General features: G+C 45.9%; 8 protein-coding genes and 3 non-coding genes across 11 annotated transcripts; 5 read left to right on the forward strand and 6 right to left on the reverse strand.

The window, feature by feature from the left end:
* Nucleotides 1-367: 367 nt before the first annotated feature.
* Nucleotides 368-1,393, forward strand: HEM2 (porphobilinogen synthase; the record flags this gene model as incomplete). Its single annotated transcript, XM_019132082.1, has 1 exon — nt 368-1,393. One exon carries the CDS (start codon nt 368-370, stop codon nt 1,391-1,393), a length of 1,026 nt encoding a protein of 341 aa, XP_018982279.1.
* Nucleotides 1,394-2,160: 767 nt separating this feature from the next.
* Nucleotides 2,161-2,562, reverse strand: BABINDRAFT_169567 (uncharacterized protein; the record flags this gene model as incomplete). Its single annotated transcript, XM_019130669.1, has 1 exon — nt 2,161-2,562. One exon carries the CDS (start codon nt 2,560-2,562, stop codon nt 2,161-2,163), a length of 402 nt encoding a protein of 133 aa, XP_018982280.1.
* Nucleotides 2,563-3,200: 638 nt separating this feature from the next.
* On the forward strand, nt 3,201-3,899 carry BABINDRAFT_163954 (uncharacterized protein). Its single transcript, XM_019130199.1, has one exon. It carries the CDS (start codon nt 3,486-3,488, stop codon nt 3,852-3,854), a length of 369 nt encoding a protein of 122 aa, XP_018982281.1. The 5' UTR covers nt 3,201-3,485; the 3' UTR covers nt 3,855-3,899.
* A 5,239-nt stretch (nt 3,900-9,138) lies between these two features.
* On the forward strand, nt 9,139-10,026 carry HAC1 (transcription factor; the record flags this gene model as incomplete). The annotated part of the gene is made up of 1 exon (XM_019130670.1): nt 9,139-10,026. One exon carries the CDS (start codon nt 9,139-9,141, stop codon nt 10,024-10,026), a length of 888 nt encoding a protein of 295 aa, XP_018982282.1.
* Nucleotides 10,027-11,134: 1,108 nt separating this feature from the next.
* On the reverse strand, nt 11,135-11,207 carry BABINDRAFT_t377. The gene has a single exon. It is a non-coding gene; the product is annotated as a tRNA-Arg (tRNA).
* Nucleotides 11,208-11,882: 675 nt separating this feature from the next.
* BABINDRAFT_t373 lies at nt 11,883-11,955 on the forward strand. Its single transcript has one exon. It is a non-coding gene; the product is annotated as a tRNA-Thr (tRNA).
* A 973-nt stretch (nt 11,956-12,928) lies between these two features.
* On the reverse strand, nt 12,929-13,477 carry ORM1 (sphingolipid homeostasis protein; the record flags this gene model as incomplete). Its single annotated transcript, XM_019132078.1, has 1 exon — nt 12,929-13,477. One exon carries the CDS (start codon nt 13,475-13,477, stop codon nt 12,929-12,931), a length of 549 nt encoding a protein of 182 aa, XP_018982283.1.
* Nucleotides 13,478-16,241: 2,764 nt separating this feature from the next.
* On the reverse strand, nt 16,242-16,813 carry BABINDRAFT_117572 (uncharacterized protein). The gene has a single exon (XM_019126894.1). The coding sequence runs from the start codon at nt 16,658-16,660 to the stop codon at nt 16,364-16,366; it is 297 nt and encodes a 98-aa protein (XP_018982284.1). The 5' UTR covers nt 16,661-16,813; the 3' UTR covers nt 16,242-16,363.
* A 29-nt stretch (nt 16,814-16,842) lies between these two features.
* Nucleotides 16,843-17,697, reverse strand: BABINDRAFT_163958 (uncharacterized protein). The gene has a single exon (XM_019130200.1). The coding sequence runs from the start codon at nt 17,584-17,586 to the stop codon at nt 17,107-17,109; it is 480 nt and encodes a 159-aa protein (XP_018982285.1). The 5' UTR covers nt 17,587-17,697; the 3' UTR covers nt 16,843-17,106.
* On the reverse strand, nt 17,694-17,767 carry BABINDRAFT_t376. Its single transcript has one exon. It is a non-coding gene; the product is annotated as a tRNA-Asn (tRNA).
* A 303-nt stretch (nt 17,768-18,070) lies between these two features.
* Nucleotides 18,071-20,269, forward strand: BABINDRAFT_117584 (uncharacterized protein). Its single transcript, XM_019126895.1, has one exon. The coding sequence runs from the start codon at nt 18,341-18,343 to the stop codon at nt 19,895-19,897; it is 1,557 nt and encodes a 518-aa protein (XP_018982286.1). The 5' UTR covers nt 18,071-18,340; the 3' UTR covers nt 19,898-20,269.
* Nucleotides 20,270-20,486: the final 217 nt, after the last annotated feature.

Below are 20,486 nucleotides of genomic sequence, written 5' to 3' on the forward strand. Positions count from 1 at the left end.
GTTGACAACATCAAAGATAAGCCGAATTAAAAATCAGAATACAGGCTACATGCTACACAATGTCAATTTATACACTCTATTTTACTTAGAGTGGAAAGTATCACCATAATTTTCCATCCAGTGACACCTACATGCTACTTGTCGTACATCACCAAACTCCAGTATCAACCTCTAGCCATTTTATCCCTTCACTATTTAATTCTGTAAAACTATTAAAGCATTATTATTATCAACATATAGTTAGGTACCTTGCCATTTTTTGCTCCCACGTTGCATACGATCGTTAATCATTTTCGCGGGGATAAAAATTTCGCCGTACAATTTCACACCCCTCCACTTCCTCTTCCTCTTCACTTCTCTCTTAACTATGGTCCACACCGCAGAATTCCTCCCAGCCACCGGCACCGATATCAGTTCCGTGCTTGCAGGTGGCTACAACCATCCACTTTCGCGTGAGTGGCAGGCCGAACGCCAGCTCACCAAGAGCATGTTCATCTACCCGCTCTTCGTGACCGACTCGCCAGACGAAGAGACCGACATCCCATCGTTACCTAACATCAAACGCCGTGGGGTGAACAAGATGGTTGCGCATGTGGAAACGTTGGTGGCGAAGGGCTTGCGTGCGGTGATCCTCTTCGGCGTGCCGTTGAAGGAGGGCGCCAAGGACGCCGTGGGGACCGCTGCTGACGATCCGGAGGGCCCGGTCATCCAGTCGATTAAAGTGTTGCGTGCGAGATTCCCCGACTTGTATGTCATGTGTGACGTGTGTCTTTGCGAGTACACCTCGCACGGTCACTGTGGCGTGTTGTACGAAGACGGCTCGATCAAGAGAGAACAATCTGTAGCGCGGCTCGCGGCCGTGGCTGTAAACTACGCCAAAGCCGGTGCCAACGCCGTCGCACCATCAGACATGATCGACGGGCGTGTCAAAGACATCAAGCTTGGGTTGATCAACGCCGGCTTGGCCCACAAGACGCTTCTCATGTCGTACGCCGCCAAGTTTGCCGGCGAGTTGTACGGGCCGTTCCGCGAAGCTGCAGGGTCCGTGCCTTGTCATGGTGACAGAAAGGCTTACCAACTTCCGCCCTCTGGCAGGGGCTTGGCCCACAGAGCGATCGAACGCGACTTGAACGAGGGTGCCGATGCGATTATCGTCAAGCCGTCAACCTTCTACTTGGACATCATAGCCGATGCTGCCGTCTTGGCCAAGGATGTGCCGGTATGTGCCTACCATGTGAGTGGTGAGTACGCGATGCTCCATGCCGCCGCGACGCAGGGTGTGGTGGACTTGAGGAGCATTGCTTTTGAGTCTCATCGCGGGTTTTTGAGAGCCGGCGCGCGCTTGATTATTAGCTATTTCACCCCGGAGTTTTTAGAGTGGTTGGAGTTCTAGGCTTCTTGTCCTCCGTTTATTTATCTTGTATTTATTGATCATTAATTTGAACGTGTAGGGATAGGCTGTTTTGATTTTATGGTATTCCTTGACCAACCTCAAGGGTGGATGTGTACGATGGAATGGTATTGTCACTTAGCCCTGTTTCACCTCTACTCTTGGTTATAATGCTTTTGCCCGATGGTTACACTCGAGAAGTTCAGTGTTACCAATGGGGTCAAGGCGAAACAGAATATTCAGAAATGCTGTGCACATGGTGTCTCTTCTAGGTAACACACCTTTAGCTGAGAATATTGATCGCTCTGTACACTAGATATATAAACAAGTGAAGGGGGGGTAGAATAGGGATAACTATGCCACACAATTCCGAGTGAGGGGAAGAGTTTAGAGAGCGAAGGGTGTGGGCGTCGGCGACGCACGACGGGTAGAATATCACGTCTAATACATTGGTGGATAAGAAACTGATGTCTGGGTTGCCCAGAGCAATCATGGAGGAAATTATTTTGAGAGAAATTGTCTCTATTCCATGTCAGACCAACTTGTCTCTCGCACTATAATCTACAAACGCATCCTGTATGGTTTTACTGTGAACTCTTTCCACCGGTACAACACCCGGGGGACATGGCTCAACCCGCTTCCCATTCTGTGAATCAAGAACTCTCAGAGCTCAATCTTTCTCCAGCCTACAGATCGATAGCTAATTCTTACAAATAAAAAGCATCAAAAATAACATATATTGAGAGCGTGAGGTATCCAGTACCATGCGCTTAAGTCAAGTTGCTAGCAAGAGCAGCTACCTCGGCTGGGCTGAGAACCCCGGCCTGAAGTAACTCGGTTACGATAGTCAATGTATCAGCCTTCAAAGTAGGGTCAGAAAGGATATATTGAATTGTTGAGGTGATCAACCCGGAGTTTTTCAACGACGTTATAATAGAGTTGATAATTGACTGAGTAAAGGAATTATTAAGCAACGAAGGGGCTCTCTTTTCCACTACGGCGTCACGCTTTTGCAAGTGCGTCGCCTCGTAGTTTTTCAACAAGGCCAACGCGGCATTCAAGCTATCAATGTCACCAACGAGATCTGCAGCATCAGGAACGGCAAGAGGGGACGAAGTGACACACACGGAGGAGGCCAATAAAGTAGTGAGAAAAGCGGTAGATAACTTCATTGTAGAGGTTGAAGTGAGGTGTAAGAAATGGCCACTTTTAGTCAGATAAAACGACGGAAGGGCTTTGAGTTATATACTGCCCGAGCCGTTCTTGCACCGTTTTGTTGCCATCTGAATGGTCATTCTCCGACCCTGGTTGACGGAAATGGGGGGGGGAGACCAAAATACGAATCACAGTTTCATTTTAAACAGCAAGTTTTTATGGCTTGACCGGTAAATGGCCACTTACATCACCTGTGGAAAGGTGGGTGAGGGGAATACCGGGAACCAAGTACTGCATCTACCCTTCTTTCCTTTGTTCCCGGGTTAGAGTATAAAATTGAAGCATTCTTGAGCTTAAATCTCCACCATGCTCTAATTCGACGTGAGACAATGGCATATGATCAGCTATTTTGGCTATACAAATCTCATTTACAACGGAGACTAAGGTCTTAGACGTGCATGGGCCCTTATGCAGCCTGGTTTGCGGGGAGCCGTGACTGCCGTACCTATGTGATAGCGCATGGCTGCACGTCTTGAGCAAGGGTAAGTTTTCCCTTTTAAGCTTTCCACGAAACTGGATATGGTTGCAAATGATAATTTTAGCTCTCCTTTCATGCGCACTATACAGGTTATCCCCTGAAACGAACCGTGGATGTGGCTTTCACATGCGTGCAGCGCTTCCTTATACGCGCATTGAGGAGAGAGTGACCAGAACATGCCCCAAAGCATTTCATGGGGCTCCAATTGTGGGATTCTACAGACCTGGGAGCAGTTGGCCATCCGTGACGGATATGCGTTTACCGCAAGCAGACTTGAGATGGTGTCTATTTGCGCCCGTCTGCTGAAAACCCTGTCTTGTATGTTTCCCTATATAAAACCAACAGTTCCCGGTAGACCTCGCCGTTCTCAGAACCATCCCCATCTACCCCCATACAATCCAAATGAAGTTATCTCTTTCTCTCGTCACTGGCCTTTTGGCCACCTCTGCCTTTGTCACGGCTGACGCGCAGGCGCTCCCAAACGCCGTTGCAACTATTTCGCAGGCTGATGCTTTGAGCGAAATTTGGTCGTTGGTTTCTCTGTATGAACAGGCACACTCCGTGAAGAGAGAGGCGGACGTCAGCGTCGTCCTCAATCCGATATTGACCGGCGCCTTTTCTCTCTTGAAGGCCTCTGGCTTGGTAAACACATTTATAAAGATTTTGTTGTCGGACAAGTCAATTCAGCCGATCTTGTACGATGTTCTTAAAGACTTTTTGACGTCTGGCCTTTTGACGCAAGCTCAAATTTTGTCTCTTCTTTCCAGTTAGAACACGGGATTAGCTGGTCTATTCTATTACTTTCAAATGCTTCAATTTACGATTTTTTTAAATTTCAAGTTGTAAAATTACGGTTTGGTATACAATCACGTCATTTTGCGTTGCCTTTCTGGGTATGGCTCTATCCAATTGCGTTCACAATAACCCCCATCTCCGAATGTGTTTCATAAACTCGACCTAGATCTCTGACCAGATCTTTTAAATCCACACCCCCCGTTTTATCCCGACGGCTTCATTGTTAGCCCCGATGTTACCGTTACTAGTTAAAAGCTTAACCAATCTAGTTCAGGCCTAAATTATCTGTGAGTTTAGGCCTGATAGAAAAAAGTACGTCAAGACAGCCTGTGAAGCATTTCTCAATTGTAGCAATCGTTTGAAATTAATTCTGATCCAACCGAGGAGGCTGTTTTGAGCTGTGCATTTCGAGGAAGTACGGCCACACGACACCCCGCGGCGAAAAAATTAGTTTATCGATTCCTTAGGGCAGTCTCCAACAACTACATTTAGTGATTATACTCTCAGAAGATTTACGATCCTTATGCAGTTTTCTTGCTACAGATACGTTCAACCGAGGGCTAAATTGGGTAGGGTAGAGTTTGACAAAAAGTTATCGAGACATTAAGGTACAAAAGCCTGGAATTTGACTCTCCAAGCCTACATGTCAGAGTTAAAAAGATTACGCAATACCTAAGGGCCAACAACTTTCATATGTTTCACCCGAAAGGAAACACTTTATTGGAGTAGCTCAGTTGATTCTTTTATGCCCATGATCTGGTGTAAGGTTCTAGCAATATACCCACCACTCCTGCGTACAGGGAATAAGGGAGCTGCACCATGCGCGCATAAGGCCAGCCTAACGCCGACAAGCTTAACCGTGGAGTATCGCATATGTCATTCATGACTGTTTTGAAGCCCACACGGCGTAGACAAGGGTAGGAGGTATTTGAACCTGGTTCGATTGTTGGACGTACGCATGGAGCGTCTGGTTAAAGACATGGCTCATCAACACAAGTGAGGAGGCCGGGGGTTTTATCCCTTTTTGTTGGGTAAAATTCCGATAACGAATTTATGGATATTCAGAGCTGAGGCTGCAGCTTTGTGTGAGGCGTTCGCATTGCCATCAATAGTGGATTTGCGGGTGCTCAATTCGGCCATATACTGTTACCTGTTCTAAAGTCTGCGATATCGGCAACAATATAAATGGATTTTGGTGCGTAGGCGCTACAGTGTGAGAACTTATGGTACATGCCCAAGACTGGGTTATGAGAATTGTATTATCAAAGCTGTGTCAACCTCGTTAAATCCAAAGCCGTTCCATTTATATCATATGTTAACTGAAGATACGACTGAATCCTAGTTTACTAGCAGATATTATAATTGCTCTGCGGTTAGTAAACTAATGTAGTTTTCCTGGGACTAATAATTGATGTACTGTAAATCATGACACTCTGTGAGCCACCAGAATATTGAGATGGTAATTTAATGTGTTTATTTGTAATATTTCGTTTCTTAGGGCTCCATATCTGGTTTACTCACGCTTAACTCCAAGCCTTTCTGCGATATATCTAGTATGTAGTAGTGGATACTGTTAGTTAGCTAAAAGAGAATGCTTTTCATTCGTAAGATTTACACAAGGTGGTCGGTGGCCTTATATACTGAGGCGGATACGATGCCAGGGTGTCCGCTTATCGGAGATAATGCATGACGACTTCCTTCCGGTTAAATGGCACCACACTTTCCGTAACTAACAACAGACAAGCGAAACACATTGGAAGCTGCATGGTTGCTCTTTTGTCTTTGGAATATCAAGCAGTAGCAACGTTAAATAGCCATTAATGTTTTCCAGCAATAAGGAATCGGAGTGATGGCGAGTATGAAAATAAAGCCAGCCCCTTTGAGGCTCTGCTTTTCATGGCTCAAGATATTTATATTCATAGAACATCACTCGCACACGGCATCCTTAGATTCTCGCCAAGTGCATAAACGACAGCATGAGCGATTGGTTTGTTGAAAGATCCAGGTTGAATGGTGTAATTTGGGTTTCCATGGGACTTTACCGATCCGGAACGATTTTTGTATTTTTTTTTTTTTTTAATCACGGTTTAGGGCCACTATAGCTACATCTCTACCACGATAGGTTCACGTTGGAGATCACAAATACGCGGGAGATTCGGCGATAGTGGTAAACGGTATTCCGCCAATGTAAAGGACATCGTGCTCGAGTTGGTTATTCGAATCACGGCATATCCAACAAGATTTGCGCATCTTAGATAGGCCAGATAAACTAGAAGAGGTCTCCCGTCTGACTGTTAGTATACGATATTTTGCAACTCGACGTCTGTACGACAGAATGGACGCGAAGCTGCATGTAGATGGTTCTGGACTGACCAGAGACCCTTGGCTCCAAATGTCGATCAAAAGCCTGAGAACATTATTCAAGAAAAACTGAATCTCTCTGGCTAAACATCTGACTCAATATTAGCCATAGGCAACGACGAGCAACGCTGGAGATAGAATCGCAGACGTGTATGGAGAGTTTGCTGGGTCCTAAAACAACTGGCAGATAGGTCCGAGGTTCTTGATTGCTGGCTATTCGATATATTATTCTCAAATGTCGAATTACAGGCGCCGTCACCACATAACTGCTAGTTGAATTCACGCTATAAATATCCTCTAGTGTAGAGACGCAATAGTCTCGACAGGATTGGACTTGCGGTCACGTGGAGATAGTCCTTTAGATGTCATCACATGCTTCCAAAGCGGAATTAGTTGTGCGTTTTACGGCATCTCCGCTTATATCCATATATCAGGTTTTTTATCACGTGCCCTGTCTGGTTGCGACATCCGTACGACTGACGAGCCATAGCTACGCGCCTAGGTACAGGTAATTTATCGGTCAGGGATCTGGACCGCCGGTTACAAGAACATGGCTTATTCTGGAACTGCACAATAGCCCCTGAGACAGAATAGACATTCATTAGAATTACTTTTTTCAAAATGCAAGGCACAGCGGTATTCCTGCTCATGCAAGTTCAATAAAAGCCTCGCAGCATTTCGTCCAATGAGATATTCTCGTTCATCGTTTGTTCGAGCACAGGTAAGTCGACAGGGTTTTCTACGCAATGACCAGATTGGTCTCTCAGCTCAAATAGCTGTTCAGTTATGTCATCACGTATAGCTTGTTCCCACCAGCAGGTTGGATGAATCACAAACTTTGTCGGTTTAGGCTCAGCCCGAAATTCCAGATATATCAAACTTGCAGTCGAATTCACGCATGGTACTGTATCAAAAGGTAGTATAATCGACTAGGGAGGAGATCTTGATCTCCCTATATTCACTGGCGTTAATTACAAAAACTTCCGTATTGTTAACTCTAGGATTTACAATTTTTGTACCATTTCAATTTCCATGAGTTCACTTCAGTCACTAGCTAACCTTGCAACCTTTAAACCTTTTTAGTGTACTATTTTCCCTGTCATTTACTTGCAGGTCAGACCACCATTCAGCTTGTATCGGTTCCTCGGAAAAGTCCTTTAGTAGATTCCATTTTCCATTTTAATCTCGTGATGCTAGGTCAGGAGAAGCGTCAGGGGCGACTTTTGTCTCGAATCGTAACTCAACTTTCTCTGCATCTGGGTGGTGATCCAACTGACGCACGCGTGCAGTGAAAATCTTTCCACAGCTAAGCGGCAGTAGCAGCAACTTCAAACATTTTACCGCACCCTCCAATAATGAATAAATAACTATTAAAATGTGGCTATTAGGAATTATAATCTTTGGTACAGCTTGTGATGGAGCTAGTCGGCCCCAGCTCGCAAAACTGCCGGTGAATACGCTTGGCGAAAGGTAAAGAGATAATCACTGATAGGCTTCAAGAAAGAGATAATCACTGATAGACTTCAGGAAAGAGCAAAGCAAGGTCGGAAACAGTCAGCTCGTACCTCACCGATAGATTAACGAGCGCTAAAAGAGCATGGGAAGGTTATGGCTACCGCGCCTTCCATATCCATTGTGCCCTGTATTCCCTGTCAGGGCGCCTTGGCTTGGAATTCGTACGCCCTGTCAGTTACACTAGCATCAATCACGTGCTCTAGAATTTGGGCCTAGGATCCCTCTAGCTATTATGGAGTATGCAATCCCTCTCGTGGTGAAGGACAAAGAGTTCCCAAGGCTGTCTGGTGGCATTAAAACTCCCCTAACCCCGTGTACCCTTAAAGCCGTGGTAGACACCAAGTTCAGGTCTAGATCTCATCACGAATCATATGGCAGTTTTCAGGCTAGCTTACTTCCCAAAGTGGATGCCTGCAAACTTTAACCGATCACGCCGAGGCTGTGGCACTGAGCTTGGGGTTTCTTTTTCTCGATCTTTGCTCAGACATGTATAGCGCGCTCTCTGCAGAAAATGCATGCCAGTTCCACGACTTCTTTGCATACCTCGCCACGACCCTCTTTAGGCACTCCTATGCAATGAAATATTACTTGAAAACGGTTTTTTTTTTTTGAACCAAGGCTTTGTTTATTCAACCTCGTCTAGATTCTCCTCTCAGGCAAGGAACCTGTTTGCCCGCCTTATTGTCTGAATTCACTCGTGTAGTATCCCTTTACGTAGTGCAGCCCATTGATGCTTAAATTGGGCTAAAAGGGGTTCGATGAGGCACCGGATTCTGAAGTGAGAAAAATGCAGAGAGTTAACGTTCGAACTGGTGTGCTACTAATTACAGCGTGAATGCCTGTCAATAAAATTTTAATAGCCCGCTCTGACAGTTCCTCTCTAAGCTGTACCTGGTAATCCCTCCTTCTTTAACCGCTTTGCCGAGTTCTGGGCGTTCCACGTGAGAATTATCGCCCACACGTACCACGCCTGACCATTGTATGGTTACATGCAATGCACGCATGTCGCCACGATGCTCCGCCCTATCCCTGCGAGACTTATATTCCGTGTACGTTAACCAAGCGGTATGTGCGAAAAAGACTGTCGCCGTGTTGAAGGCGCCAATTTACGTCGACACGCGGGCGTTCAAATACGAGCATCTCCTGCTATTTCTGCAACTGCTGCATAAACTGTAATAATATCCCCCCTTTGGTCGCTCGTTAGAGGGTAAATTACAGGCATTCTGAATACTCTCTGAAACGCACTAAACACACTATATTTAGCACACGCCGAGCACCTGTATAAATATTTGCCACTGCCCGATTTTTCTCAGATTTAGATTTCGATCCCCAATAACCACCGTATTCACACACACACACACACAACCTCTGCATATTTCTCACAATGTCTACACCACAATCCACCACCGATTTGCAGTTGCAGTCCCAGTTAGAGTCGAACTTCAAGTCGGCCTTGCCACCAAGAAAGAGGGCCAAGACCCAGGAGGAAAAGGAGCAGCGCCGGATCGAACGCATCTTGCGTAACAGAAGAGCCGCGCATGCCTCTAGAGAAAAGAAGCGTAAGCACGTGGAGTACTTGGAGTCCTACGTTCAGGAGTTGGAGTTGCAGCTTACCAGAGTCCTGGCCAACCAAACCGTTTTAGAGGAAGACTGTAAGCCTTCCGCTGAAACCTTGGCCAAGTTGGAAGCTCTCAAGGACTTGTCCGACTACAAGGAAAACTGTTGCTTAACGTCCACCGTCACGTCCACCTCCACATCTGAGCCTTCCTCTAAGAAGAGAAAGGCGTCACAGGACGATGACGAAGATGATGAAGACGACTACGACGACTACGATGATGCAAAGGAGGGGGCCACCGATGACCTTGAAGTCAAGGCGGAAGAATCCGACGCCGTTCCAGTCGCTCCACAGTTGTCTGTTAAGCAAGCCGCTTCTGAGGTGGCTAACTCCCCTTTGATGGGCGCTCAGCCAGTTCAGAATGCCTACTTGAACATTCAAGGCCAGAACCACTACTACAACTACCTCTCCCCAATCTCGATCAACTCCCCGATCTACGAGTCTCCAATGGATCTCACCTTGGACTCTTACTCCCCTAGTCCATCCACCACCTCGTCTCAGGAAGATTTGGTCTTGTTCCACAACTTGTCCAACGTCCCAAAGACGATTCTCCCATCAAGCATGGACTTCACTTTGAAACACGAAGAGAGTGAATTATCCGATTTGTTGTTATTTTCAGACCTTTCGCACACTCCAGCAGTGAGTGTCGCAATGTGATTTAAAGAATTAGAAACTGGCGGCTCATTTGAGCTGCTTGCATCTGTTGCCTGTTGGGCGGTAGGATCGATACACCTGGTTATTCAATGTGTGTGTGTGTCTGCGGTATCCGATCCCCGTTCAACTGCTTCATTGCCTGGCTGCCTTCTCGCTGGTCGAGATGCGATCCAGACTGTTTCTTTGTTTCACATTAGGGTCCGAAGTGCCGGGGTCTGATATTAACAACCAATTATTTGCCGATAACTTGATGGATGAGTTGATGTTCCTTCAGTAAGGGCGTTTTCCTTAGTGTATATTATAGAAAGAAGGGTGTTCTTTCGTTCTGGGTCTGAGTTTTTTTTTTCTTCTGGGTTTTCGCTTCATTTCTATGCAGCTTCCATTCCGTTGGCCGTTGTCCTGTTTCCCTGTCTTTGACTCTCGGTTTCTTTTTAGAGAAAATGGGCAGTTCAGTGCGTGAGGATAGAGGTTTAGACAGTGTTGAGATACTTTGCTTGTTCGGACGAACAATCGTGGCGCGCCCTGATCGTATTACCTAGGGCTGCGACTGTGTTTGTCTTTGAACCAATTGTCTCTGCACGGTGTCTATTAACTCCATCTTTGGGTTTCTGTTCCGTTTCTGCTTTCTTACAAGAGATTGGATGATGAGAAGGTGAGTTGGATGTGGCTGCAATTGGAAGTTTGTTCTTTTCTTTTGGTAACCTTGTGTTTCCTTAAAATAAAAAATAGTATATATTAAATCAGTGTAGGTGTCATTGTTAGACTATGCAGCCGTGTTTTTAGGGCCTTGCACTTAGGAGTTTGAATTTTTGTGCAGGACTAAATTGGTTAAACAGATGTGGTTGCATAGGAATCAACTGGTGACAGGGTATTGGTCAGGAATGGGTTCCAAAATTTTAGCTGGGAAACGTTTTTTCTCAGTGATCTGATGAAATTCTGTTAGGCTGGTACTTAAACCCTCATCTAGCATGTCCGTATCTGGCTTGATGACTCAATGGCAATAGAACTAGGCATGTATATATGAGATACTGCCAAATCCTTGTTTGGCAAATAAGCGAGGGGGTATACAGAGATTCAAGAGTCAACTGTTGGTCTAGATGAGCAAAAAGAGAACCCACGGCGAGAGTCGAACTCGCAATCTTTTGATTAGAAGTCAAACGCGTTAACCATTACGCTACGCAGGCATTCGTTTTTCGTGACGAGGACTTTATCATGTTTATGGTTAAGCAAGAATGTATGTTTACGATGAGGCAGGTGCGGAATTTGGGTTAAAGATGGGATTTTCGTGAATCAGAAATTTATCCTGGTTAATTTCTGGCTATTTATTGTTGAATAACGTTGGTATTCATGATAAATAATCAATACTAGCTGATTATAATCTACTTGTCCTTCGGTAAGGTATGTTTTGAATATTTAAAATATATTTGTTAATTATATCAAAAATAAAAGTAAAGACTTCATATTCCTTTTTATAGACAATTAGCTATACTGAAATAACTTCTGAGTCATTATTTGATCAGGGTAAGTCAGCCTGGCATTCCTTTATACATTTCAATTCTGTGACGTCAAATATGTGCAATGGCAGATTTCAACAAATGCCATTCTTAAAGGCTGAATCAATACTGGTTGTTATTTTTCCAATATTTATGTATATTTTAGTCATGCCAATATACAAACATATATACATATATATATTTAATACGTAACATTAAAATAGTGTCAGTATCTCCATACTCATTGGTTAACGACTGGACGTTAATTTTACTAGCAATATTAAGACTGCCGACGAGAAAATCAAGCTCAGTAAACTCATAATATACGCCATTGGTAGTGGCCGGAAACCGTAACCCCAATATCCTGCCTCTATGGCCAAGTTGGTAAGGCACCTCACTAGTAATGAGGAGATCGTCAGTTCGAATCTGGCTGGAGGCATTTTTGCTACTTGGATCTTTTTTGGGGTCCCCATTTACAAGGCAGATCGCAGGAGGAGTTTGGGTCGGATAACAACCGCACCTTAAATCCTTTTGAAGTTCTAGTTGAAAGAATACGCTCAACTCCACTCATGGTTTCCTGATCTTGGGTTAGTCATGTGGGAGTAACGATGGGGGAGGAGCCTCCCATTTTTACTTGTGTTTTATCCAACCTCCTTGAACCCTGAAGGGTGCCAACCTCTGGTGTGTGTCGTTCCCTGGTATTAGGCCATGTAATATTAGTCTGCACTGAAAAGCCAACTGTCATATACAAGAACCTCTACCCTCTGGTTAGGTAGTGGCCTCATCTACGCAACCCGAGGCGTACTCGGAAAGACGGTGACGCTAAACCAGAAACATTATCAGTGTTACTTATCGCTTTCGTATCCACCTGATTGACTTTGCCGCTCTGCCATATGGCCACTTCCCGTCATGTATCACCTAGATGAGGCAGCCAAAGATAACCTGAAATATCAATCCCTAGATATAGAGAGTGGAGAGCCAAGACATACTTGCAACGCACAAATGCCCGATTACAAACCGCCTTACACTAGCCAGAACAGATATCTGACGCTTCGGGGGTCCCAAGAACAGTAGACGGCCGTTGGTGAGACAACCAACAATCTACGGCCACCCGGTGTGAATAGTAATACTACAGGCAAATCCACGCGGAATGAAAGAAGTGTATTAAAAAAGTGCCGGAGACAAGACATCGGGAAATAAGTTAGAAGTAGGCACCAACGAGAAAATTAAAGGGCCCTAATGAGAAAATTAGGTGGGGCCGGAATGAGAAAATAACTTAGACGGCTTAACATATTTAGGGAAGCCCTGGATGGAAACGACAGGCCGTACGAGCCGTAGATGAAGAGACAGAATTGGAGACAGACCTCGTCAGGTAGGATCTAGTTCTGGGGTTGGAAGTGGATCCGGATCGCTCAGTTCTCGTATTCACTCAAGTAAGGAATGGAGACGCGCAAACGGTGGCTCAGTTCCAACTTAGGGATGACGCAGAGCAAGCAACAAGCACCGTTGAAGATGGACATTCTGACGGAGTAGTTTGTGAAGTGGGTAATGCACAAGAAGAGCGCAATGGGCATGCCCATCAAAAACTTCTTGGCCGGGGTGTACTGGTCGCCGTTGTCCAACTGCTCCCACATGGTCAACTTGTCGTAGGCACCCAGATTGAATTCAAAGGGCGTACCCTTGACCTGATGGAACATGATGTAGGAGCCGACGGTGTAGGTCAAGTTGGTGAGGGTCCAGTTCAACTCCGCGGTGTTGAGGCCGTACGACTTGAGGATCAACGTGTAGAACACCTTGACGAGTCCGATGATGACAAAGTGGATGACCCACGCACCCTTGAAGTTAATCCAGTTGGCGTTCAAGTTGGTCTGTAAGTCCTGGTCGTTCAACACGTCCTGGGAATCAGGCGCCATATGCTGGATCTTGATGGAAGACGAGCGCCGGGCACGGGTTCTTGGCATGGAGGTGACGGGCGCGTCGTATTCTGAGGGCACATTGGTGCCGTCAGGTGGTGTTAGCGACGGAAACGACTGTTTGCGGGAGGTTGTGGGGGTTAACGATGGCATCTGTGATTGATTGTGTGTGAGTGTAAAGAACGTTGATGTGGCCCTTTTCGCTTTAGGCTCACGAATTTTTATATAGGCCGAGCGCCCCCCGACCGTGAGCTTATGTGCAGGTCTCGTCGGTACGAGCTAGCGGCTTATCTGAGGCACAGGCCCAGATCGGAGATCTCCCCAGCGACAATGTGTCACGAGGCGTCACATGGGATTTGTGTGCTTGCGATAGGTGGTGGGATTTTCCAGAGCCCAGGAGGGAATTTCACGTGGATAAGACACGATGCAAGGCGGTAACATGCGGGATTACAAGGTTTTTATGGCGACACAATGCCATATATTCGTTTAAATTGTATACAGGGGATTGTGGTTTAGGGTATTTACTAATAGGCTTAGAGAGGCGAGCGAAACTATAACCTTTGAGTCTCGTGCCGGTTGGTTCTCGCTGCCTAGCGATGTCTAAAAATGTCTCTCGGCTCGGATGCGTTGACGGAATGCGCAGGTGCTACGTTACCGGAATCACGCGATCTTCCGTGGGAGATAGGAGTTACATGGTCAAAGATAACCGCCAAAAATCATCGGAGTAGCTTCTTGAGGGTTCTAGTAAAGCTATATTGCCAGAGTACCGTGCGTTTGTTTCTTTGCCCGTGTCTTAGTGCCCTTAACAGGCGTTTTTCTTTGTAGATGGGTCACTAACCGGGGATAAGTGTGCTTGGCCACTAGCCGGGGATAGGCGTGCTCGGCCACTCTCGCGGAGGCATGAGATCGGAAAATCTCCTAGATGAGCATCCGGTGATCGAATATGCCAGACGTGGATATTATTAGCATTTAACCACTAAAATGACCAAACGCTATGAGATACAACCTGACTCTATAGTGCCACCACAGTCATGTTAAAATCTCCCGGGACATTATTTAATATTTTGGGGCACTGGAATTCATGAAGCAGAAATCAGATCCTGTGACTTTAAATATGCTCAGGAATGAAATAATACAGTTTACTCACAAGAATAAAGATAAGACAAAGAGAATATTCTAGGAGTAGGAAATCGCTTTCTTAAATAGTCCTACGAGATTGTAACCCTTTTATTTACATTCGTTTGATTCAATGCTCACCTCACTTATGTTAGAGGGTAGATTGCGATAACCACTATATCCAATCCTGATAGCTATACGCTGTACCGCACACCGCCTTAGGACATCCTCTTTAATTCTGACATGGGGTGAGAGAGTGAGGATAGTTGTAAGTGCATGATAGTCGCATGGTGACTATGATAAGGGCTTAGTTCACTAATGTACTAATACTGTGTGTTATAAATCAAGGAGATTGCCTAATTGCGGAGCTGGGAGAGATAGTAAGGTCAGGTGGATTGCTGACAGGAATTGCCAGTGATATATCGGGTGGCTTCCCAGGAGAGTTTAGAGCTCTGTACCGGAAGTGCTTGAAGTTTCAGAGGTAAGCGAAGTGGGAAGAGGAGTTTGTGGGAATGGGTTCGAGCTAGTGGAAAGATGATAACACGATCTCCCAGCAGCTTAGTACGAAGGGATGTACGTTAATTATGGGTTGGCAGTTTTAACCCACATAGTCAGGTCGGATAAGGTGCAAGATGTGCGGTATTATAACTCTGAGCACATGTTGATACAAAGACAAAGGATATTTATAAATTAGATCGCGCTCATAAATATAGACAAGCTTAGAGCTTACTTAAGGAGTCGAATCCTCCCTAATAGGTTTTTATTTTTACAAAATATACTTTCAAATACTTTTACATGACATCAACAAGACCGACATCAACAAGACCAGCATCATATGAACTAAGAATTATATCCAAGTTTACCGCATTGTTCTTGCTTATTGTTTTCGCCATTTCTTGGTTAATATTGCCTTACTTCGAGTGGCGTCAACCTTTACCTGCGATCCCGACTGCCTTAGTAATCAAGGAGGAGTGACGGATATGGTTAGGTATGACAAGCGAGCCATTTGGACTTGGGCGGCCGACCTGCAACAGGTAAATGCATTGATAGTGCTTGCAGGGGTGACAGGTACTGCAGCGGTAGGATGCTGTGCCGCTGGTGCGACGTATCCATGTATCGGTTTCTTCATTGAAACGATAGTGGTTGCGGCAGCAGCAGCATTCTTAACAGTGGCATCAGTTGCTACACCGGTTAGGCGTGAAATGATGGGCCCATTTTTTCCAGTAGCAACAGTGAAGCAGGTGTTAGCTACGCACAATTTTACAAAAGGATTTTTGCAGCCTGTTAGTTTGATTGATTTGCCAGATAGTTTAATCTCTGCTATAGGAGACAAGGCTTGGTCGGACGTTATAGTGTTTAACACAACGGTTATACAAACATTTGCTGATTCGGAACGGAATGGAACGCTGACTCTCGCCACCAGAGTGCCAGCGCTCGCTGTCCATTGGTCTGATGAGGAGAGCAGTCATTCAGCGATTTCAGTCCATCACGTGGATCATATTTCGTTCTTGTCAGACATAATACTGTCTAAATCAGCATTGAGGCGTAGGGGATCTACGTCTGCTGCTACATAGATGTCGTGGAACTATGAAGACCTTGACGTGGCATTGGCTGGTGAATGGGCGGGTGTGTACCAGAATGATAACGTGTATGGTCAGAACACTTGAGTGGAAGATGGGGAGATTGGCACAGGTATAGATGATTTCATTAACCAATATGATTCCTGGAAGTATTGTTTGATGCCGATCTTCGGGCCTGGCGTGGGAAACTTGTTCAATGATTTGATGAACAACCAGGTGGGCCGGGGCGAGCTCTACTTCAACACGTACGGTAGTATAGACGGACCTTGCGGTGACCAGTATGGGGGAGCAGACTCCGAGACAGCAACATGAGGTATCTCAGGCAGGTTTTAATACGGGTTTGGTGAACACGCAACAATGGGTAATAAAGAAAAATAATAAAAAAGAGGGAAAAGAAATGAAAAAAGAAAAAAAAAGAGGAAAAATAAACTGAAAAAAGAGGACAAAGAAGGAAGTATAGGTGAAAGACAGGTTCTGTGTCTGAAGTATTTCGTAGCTTTGTGTAGAATAACGGAGTGGTGGCAACAATGAACATTCCTACCGAAACCGCTCTAGGTGAGATGGAGGTATGAGAGAGGTGTTATAAGGGGAGTATATTAAGTGTGGGTCAATAATTTCCTTGGAATCAGCTAGAACCTTCTTCGTAGTAAAGGTGCCGCAGGTTCCCTATCCTACATGAGGCTACAAGATATGGAACGCTTTCAGCGTTTCAACCTCCAACAAGTCTGAAGACAGTTATAGAATTGTTTCTACCGATATATATAAAGACCGACTGACCGCCTCTTTGCATATATAGTATTGAATTATGCTTTTCTACCTACGTAGATATGTCAGTCACCTTAAAGGGCAATTAACGTATTCGAGACCAATCACCATTTATCGCTAACGTTATTCAACAGCTGATTGCTATAAATCAACACTTCTGACCAAAAACTCGCTGCCGTTCCAGTTTACTATTCACATTTGGCCTGAATCTTCCGCCTAATCCTGGTTGCACTCCACGCACTCACCGTTGTCATTCAGGCAGACGGCAGCCTTCACGGTTTGGTGAGTGCGACTGCTTTCTCCGGCTAATACGCCCTCTTTGGTAACTCCCTCCTTGGTAACTCCCTCCTTGGTAACTCCCTCCTTGGTAACTCCCTCTTTGGCCATTGCGGCCTTGGATGATCGGTCTACATGGCCCAAGTCCTTCTCGGGGAATAAAACGTTGCGCACTCTTTGCTTCACAACCTTCGAGTCAGGGAACCCCCCATCGAGTTTTCTGTCCCAGATAACGGTTGTGTTGTTGTCGTCAACCACGAGGAGGATCTGAAACGTCCCCGATTCAGCCGGCTGAAGGGCAATCTCACCAATGGACTCACCAAACGTCTGGAACAACTCCTGTTGATACCACGAGGCACGGAGCGTCCACTTGCACTTTGTGCAGAACTGAATCACGATTCGCGGGTATTTGAAGAACATGGTATAGGTTGGAGTAGTTGCACCCTCAGGCGATGAAGGGTACTCCAAGTCGTTTGGGTCAAGATATAACTCCTGCAGCGAAGCCGACCATGAGAGACTTCAAAAAACGATCTCGGTGAGGGTCGAACTCACGATCTTGTGATTAACAGTCACACGCCTTAGCCAACTTGGCCACGAAATCTTTTGTTGGAAAATGGATATATGCACAGAAACAGGTAATACCAAGGGTAGTGCCTAGGCTCGTGGAGATGAATCTTTTTTTTGTATCTACCAGGAATTTAGAAATGGTTTAGATGGATAGTATTGAAACCCATAAGCTAGAAACAGTTCCCATCGGTTGTTTCGTTTTCCACCATAATTTCAGGCCGTACACCAACAATACCCCAAGCGGAGGCCTTTGAGATGACGCGTCGAAAAGGCAACGCGTAGACAGACCCGGCATATAAGCACAAACTGGTAGCTCTTCAGATATATATAACCGCTCACGGTTCGTTTCAATCCAGTGTGATCTAACCCGCTAATCTAGTTCACGGACTCAAGAAAGGGCAAATAAAGTCCACAGAAGTTGTTCACAGGTACCGCACACCATTCCTATCGCCAACATCCTTTGCTATCAATCCAACGCCCTTTACAAAAACAAGGCTCATCTGGTTGCACCATTAGCTGTTAACGAAGCGTACATCTCCCAAGCCTTATAACCATATTCCAGAGCTTACGAGGCACCCCCTATTATAGAATACACAGTTGATACGGCATGACAATGCCCCACGCTCCGATAACGCTGGAGGAGCTCCTCACCGAGGCATGGTCGAACCTCAAGCTCCAGCCCACAATCGCTGGCTCGCCCGGGGATCTCCAGGAAGACGATTCAAGGCTTTTGCTCGAGCAGGACCAGCTCTACCTCGGCCAGTTTTTGCTGCTCATACAAGAGATCGAACGCTTGCTCAACGCATATCTGTACCGAACCACCGCAGCGTTTCTAAGTGACGCAGCGAGGACTCAGGCACAGCAGCTTGTTAACAAATATCCATCGCTCATTATCGACAAGAGCGACTTTTACACCTTTTTTGCCAAGATCGCTGGAGTGCCTTTCCGCGAATACATCGAACTCAACGGGCAGGAGAGCAATTCCCCGCTAACCACATCGACGCCGCTCCATAATGGCTCGCCGAACACCCAAGCCAGACTCAGGCGACGAATCCAGCAAGGGAGGCCCCCATCGCCTGTGTTTGGACTCTCCAAGGAAAGCTTTGATATTGCGTCTCAGCACAACACTGCGCAGGACGTGGCTCCCGCTGTACCAGAAGTGGAACTAAGCCACTTACTGTTCGGCTCGCCATCCTCAGACTACAGAAAAAGGATTCCTCTGAGAAGCGGCAGCAACGCAGTACTGCTTGGTTTACCCACATCGCCCAAAGCTGATTCGGATGAATACCCGCACACAGGGGAGTATCCCCAGAGCCAAGAGGAGGAACCGTTGCTTCTGGGCGCTGCCAGTATACTGGAGCACGAAAACCTGCGGATATCGGCGCAGGTGAAACGATTGGAAAGGGAGAAATCCGAAATTTCCGCCAAGTATGAAAGGTTGCTAGAAAATTACGAGTACCTCAACCAGGAGTTGCAGAGGCTGCATCCGCAGAACAAGAGCTCTGTGGGTGATACGATCCCCCGGGGGACGGCCGAGTTGCAAGCGAAGTTGGAAACAGCTACGCTGGAACGGAATCACTTAGAGCTGCAGCTATCGCGGACGCAGGCGTCCCAGGCGGCAAAAGACTTTAGTATCAAGGAGTTGACCAACCAATTGACGAATTTCCGCGAAAAGGTGGTGGAGTTGGAGACCACTGTGCGGGAATACAAGGCCAGAGAGCCACGAATTACGGAGGTAAAGGTGGAGCTGGTCCCAAAGCCAGTCTCAGACACCGCGATCAGTGCCAAGTTCCAGCAGTTATGTGAGTTGGTGGAGGAGCAGGACTCTTTGATCAGCAAGCTTTGCGCCGAGATCCGTGGAAACAGGAAAAGAGCTGAGAAGGAGCCATTTCAGATCTTTCAGAACCTTGAGACGTTGCACACGCTCGGGAGGTTTGTTGTTGTTTGGCTGATTTACGCGGCTGGCATGGTTCTCTTGTTCGGGGCGGTGTTTGGCATGCTATCACAGTGGGGAATCGCAAGTATCCTCACGAACTACCTTATGCGGTTTGAAGCGATTGAGCGGATTTACTGGTACTTTGACGACTGGAAGTACTGGATTAGATGGTCTCGGAAATATAACATATTGGTACAGTTGTTGGAGAGGTCCACAGAGGCGTTTTAAAGAGTGGTTCAGTGTGAGATGAGAATTTGCATTAATTGAAGATGCCAGGATGGACTGAGCCACAAATAGGGAAGACACGTTAAACTCCGGTCAAAAGCTAGCTTGAGCGCTGGTGGAATTAGCTGAAGTGAAGGTAAACCCACTTTCGTATTAGCTTTTGACAGAGTAGAGACTTTCGTCATTCACCAAGAGCTCTTAGTTGATATTGAATCCATTTAACAGCAGGGATAAAACACAATAGTATATGAGATAGTATCTGTCTAAGAGAAGACATGGTTTGGGATATCTATCAAAGAGCCAGGAATTCTTTTATGGAAATCGAACAATACTAAAAAGCCCGTTGTCAAGGTTCTGTGGGCATTTGTCCATATAACCGTAAATGAGGCTACATGCATATGAACCTGAGACAACGATGTACTAGTAAAGTGTACCTCCCCTAAAAGCTGCGTCACTCTCAGACATGTCTAAAGATATGAGACTTGCGACTCATGTATCGTGCTTATAAGTGCCGAGGCCAAGATATTCAGTATCCTTACATACCAATACTACAGTGGAATAGTTTAGATACATGCTACCCAATCATATTTCA

The sequence above is a fragment of the Babjeviella inositovora genome (genome assembly GCF_001661335.1).
Source record: "Babjeviella inositovora NRRL Y-12698 unplaced genomic scaffold BABINscaffold_20, whole genome shotgun sequence".
Taxonomy (NCBI): Eukaryota; Fungi; Ascomycota; class Pichiomycetes; order Serinales; genus Babjeviella; species Babjeviella inositovora.

Bases quoted from the DNA above. Each gene is read 5' to 3' on its own strand.
- BABINDRAFT_117572 (XM_019126894.1), bottom strand. From the start codon at position 16,660: ATGTTCATTGTTGCCACCACTCCGTTATTCTACACAAAGCTACGAAAT.
- BABINDRAFT_117584 (XM_019126895.1), top strand. From the start codon at position 18,341: ATGACAATGCCCCACGCTCCGATAACGCTGGAGGAGCTCCTCACCGAG.
- BABINDRAFT_163954 (XM_019130199.1), top strand. From the start codon at position 3,486: ATGAAGTTATCTCTTTCTCTCGTCACTGGCCTTTTGGCCACCTCTGCC.
- BABINDRAFT_163958 (XM_019130200.1), bottom strand. From the start codon at position 17,586: ATGTTCTTCAAATACCCGCGAATCGTGATTCAGTTCTGCACAAAGTGC.